We start from the raw sequence: 3,946 nt of genomic DNA, 5'->3' as shown, positions 1-3,946 counted from the left end.
AAGTCAAAGTCAGTGTTAAGCCTTTAAACAAGGTGCTACTCCAGCATTTAAATGATGATTGAGGTCCCTGTGGTCCCTCTGATGTCACAGCTAACATGTTCCTGCTGCAATTATCTTCATACAAACTGAAGCAGTCCAGCAGCAGCACACTGGGTCTGCATTCAATCTCTCAGCTACAATAAATCTACAGACATACAGTTCACTGGTCTTTAGAGCAATGTGCACTGTATCTGCACACTATCCAAGCTGTCACAACCCAGATATAAGCATTTGACTATAAATAACCTGATTAAATTGGTCAGTTACTTTTAGTTTTCAAACAAAATAACACTGAAACATCTTGTTTTGCACCCCAAAATACTCTTGGAGTGGTGAAAACGAGACAGATAGACAGTTATGCATTATTTAGATGTCTTTCAAAAGGAGACAAACAGACGGGTTCTTACCTGTGGGGTCAAACTCATGCGAGGGGGGGACTGACGCCTTGTCGCTTTTGGGCTTTTTGTCTGGGGGATGGTCCTTGCTGAGAATACTTCCTGTCCTGTGCACACATACACACAAATGGGGAAAAAAGGGTCACCGTCACTGCCACATCGTGCTATTCTTATCCAGAAGCACACAAAAACTAGACAGGAAATGTGGATCCACTTACAAAAGGTCACACTCATGCCCCCCGTCCAAAAACAGGCCCAGAGACAGCAGACAAAACATTTCTGACCAACACAATGCAAACTACTGTTGACTATGAATTTGACGATTATAGAGAGCTATCGTGACTAGGGGTGGGTCAGGATGATCAACTAGTTGCCCATATACCAATATACCTTATATATATATAAGGGGGTTGGGAAAGGTCCGCTAGCCGGGACAGTGCTACATGTCGGCACGCTGCCCACAAGGCTATTGGCGCCAACATATTGTGTAAAATTATCATTATTATTATTTTTTTTTTAATTGTTTCTGTCCCTACGACTGCAATTATTTAGGTATTTTTGCACACTTAATGCAATTATCTTCCCATCTGTCACAAAAATATAAAGGGATAGTTCATCCAAAAATTAAAATTCTGTCATTAATTACTCACCCTCATGTCGTTCCAAACCTGTAAAAACTTCGTTCATCTTTAGAACACAAATTAAGATATTTTTGATGAAATCCGAGAGCTTTCTGACTCTGACATAGACAGCAACGCAACTGACACGTTCGAGGCCCAGAGAGGTAGTAAGGACATCATTAAAATAGTCCATGTGACATCAGTGGTTCAACCTTAATTATATGAAGCTACGAGAATACTGTTGTGCTCAAAGAAAACAAAAATAATGACTTCATTCAACGATTTTTCTAGGGCTGCCCCCTAATAGTTGACTAACTGTTAGTCGACCAGAAGAGGCTTGATCGACCAAAATTTTATTAGTCGGTAAGTCGCAGAAAAAAAAATCCCCAGGAAGTGGCAAAGTCACACAGTCCATGACGAACAGATCGTTAACGACTGGTCTATGTGGTAATACAGTACATCGGGCAGGACATCCAAATGCTCGTCTATCATTCATAGACCTCAAATATTGCTTTTTATCTGAAATATGTTAGTAACAGCAACTTTACATGGCCGCTCAATCTAATGTTAACCTAGAGAAATGAGCGCTATAGTGTCTGTTCGGAGCGAGGAAGCTGAACAGCAGCAATCACTGCAGGACAGATGGAGGCGTCGGTGCGGTCACTTGCTCCTAAAATACTCCCTCATTTTTGGTCATACAGATAAAAGTAATACATCTTTCGAATCTGAAAAGACTCAGGGTTTCTGCAGACTTGAACAAGTTAAATTTAAGACTTTTTAAGACCTTTTTAATACCACCTTATATGAAATTTAAGACCTAAACCTGTAATGGAAATACACATTTTATTATATACATATACAGTGGGTACGGAAAGTATTCAGACCCCCTTAAAATTTTCACTCTTTGTTATATTGCAGCCATTTGCTAAAATCATTTAAGTTAATTTTTTTTCCTCATTAATGTACACACAGCACCCCATATTGACAGAAAAACACAGAATTGTTGACATTTTTGCAGATTTATTAAAAAAGAAAAACTGAAATATCACATGGTCCTAAGTATTCAGACCCTTTGCTGTGACACTCATATATTTAACTCAGGTGCTGTCCATTTCTTCTGATCATCCTTGAGATGGTTCTACACCTTCATTTGAGTCCAGCTGTGGTTGATTATACTGATTGGACTTGATTAGGAAACCCACACCCCTGTCTATATAAGACCTTACAGCTCACAGTGCATGTCAGAGCAAATGAGAATCATGAGGTCAAAAGGAACTGCCTGAAGAGCTCAGAGACAGAATTGTGGCAAGGCACAGATCTGGCCAAGGTTACAAAAAAAATTCTGCTGCACTTAAGGTTCCCAAGAGCACAGTGGCCTCCATAATCCTTAAATGAAAGACGTTTGGGACGACCAGAACCCTTCCTAGAGCTGGCCGTCCGGCCAAACTGAGCTATCGGGGGAGAAGAGCCTTGATGAGAGAGGTAAAGAAGAACCCAAAGATCACTGTGGCTGAGCGCCAGAGATGCAGTCGGGAGATGGGAGAAAGTTGTAGAAAGTCAACCATCACTGCAGCCCTCCACCAGTCGGGGCTTTATGGCAGAGTGGCCCGACGGAAGCCTCTCCTCAGTGCAAGACACATGAAAAAACACCTGAAGGACTCCAAGATGGTGAGAAATAAGATTATCTGGTCGGATGAGACCAAGATAGAACTTTTTGGCCTTAATTCTAAGCGGTATGTGTGGAGAAAACCAGGCACTGCTCATCACCTGTCCAATACAGTCCCAACAGTGAAGCATGGTGGTGGCAGCATCATGCTGTGGGGGTGTTTTTCAGCTGCAGGGACAGGACGACTGGTTGCAATCAAGGGAAAGATGAATGCGGCCAAGTACAGGGATATCCTAGACGAAAACCTTCTCCAGAGTGCTCAGGACCTCAGACTGGGCCAAAGGTTTACCTTCCAACAAGACAATGACCCTAAGCACACAGCTAAAATAACGAAGGAGTGGCTTCACAACAACTCTGTGACTGTTCTTGAATGGCCCAGCCAGAGCCCTGACTTAAACCAAATTGAGCATCTCTGGAGAGACCTAAAAATGGCTGTCCACCAACGTTTACCATCCAACCTGACAGAACTGGAGAGGATCTGCAAGGAAGAATGGCAGAGGATCCCCAAATCCAGATGTGAAAAACTTGTTGCATCGTGAAAAATTTAAGGGGTCTGAATACTTTCCGTACCCACTATAGATATATTTTTTAAATATCATAAATTTCAATAAGTTTTAGGGGTTTAACAGCACATGACATTTTAAAACCTGAACCAAGCTTGGCATGAGGCTTTTTTTTTTCGTTATGTGGCAAAATATGAACATTATTTTTTAAACAGACATTAAAAACACTCATCAGCATAGGAGAAGTTTTAGTCATTGAATTTCTGAATGGTATTTAAATCCATCTTGAAACAAAAATTAATAGAACAAGACAAAAACTTTTAATAAAATAAAAAAAACAGCATCATAACCAATTCCCATTTATCTCAACAACAGTTACTCTGCTAACTAGTCGATTTTAAATACATGCAGTTTTGCACTTGACCTGCATCTCTCTTCTTCTATTCTCTCTGACTCACACTGAGCACACGCATTTAATCAGTGAATACGAATAAGACATTTGGGCTTTTACCAAGCAAATAAAATCAGTATCAACAAAATTCATCTTTGCAATCCAGACATAAACTGCACCTGAAGTGGCATTTAGATGTGTTTACACGCTGTTTAATGCAGAACATTAATGCATTTAACCTGCAGTTACAAATGCATAAATAATGTTTTGATATATTAAACATAAAACATTGAATACTGATATTTGAAATAATAAAAAAAAATGAAAAGATA

The 3,946-nt window shown here is 40.1% G+C and overlaps 1 protein-coding gene across 6 annotated transcripts in view; it reads right to left on the bottom strand.

Annotated features, from left to right (window-relative positions):
• Positions 1–3,946, bottom strand: part of LOC107600769 (rho guanine nucleotide exchange factor 12-like) — a 97,223-nt gene that overhangs the window by 40,412 nt on the left and 52,865 nt on the right. For all 6 annotated transcript variants that reach the window (XM_016292727.1, XM_016292728.1, XM_016292731.1 and 3 more), the window contains one exon: positions 447–541. In XM_016292727.1, the coding sequence (XP_016148213.1) occupies positions 447–541 (95 nt within the window). The remainder of the gene's footprint in view (positions 1–446; positions 542–3,946) is intronic.

Source organism: Sinocyclocheilus grahami, unplaced genomic scaffold (genome assembly GCF_001515645.1).
Source record: "Sinocyclocheilus grahami isolate Dianchi unplaced genomic scaffold, SAMN03320097.WGS_v1.1 scaffold291.1, whole genome shotgun sequence".
Classification (NCBI taxonomy): Eukaryota; Metazoa; Chordata; class Actinopteri; order Cypriniformes; family Cyprinidae; genus Sinocyclocheilus; species Sinocyclocheilus grahami.
The sequence above is the reverse complement of the archived record's forward strand: the minus strand, read 5'-3'. Positions and strand labels throughout refer to the sequence as shown.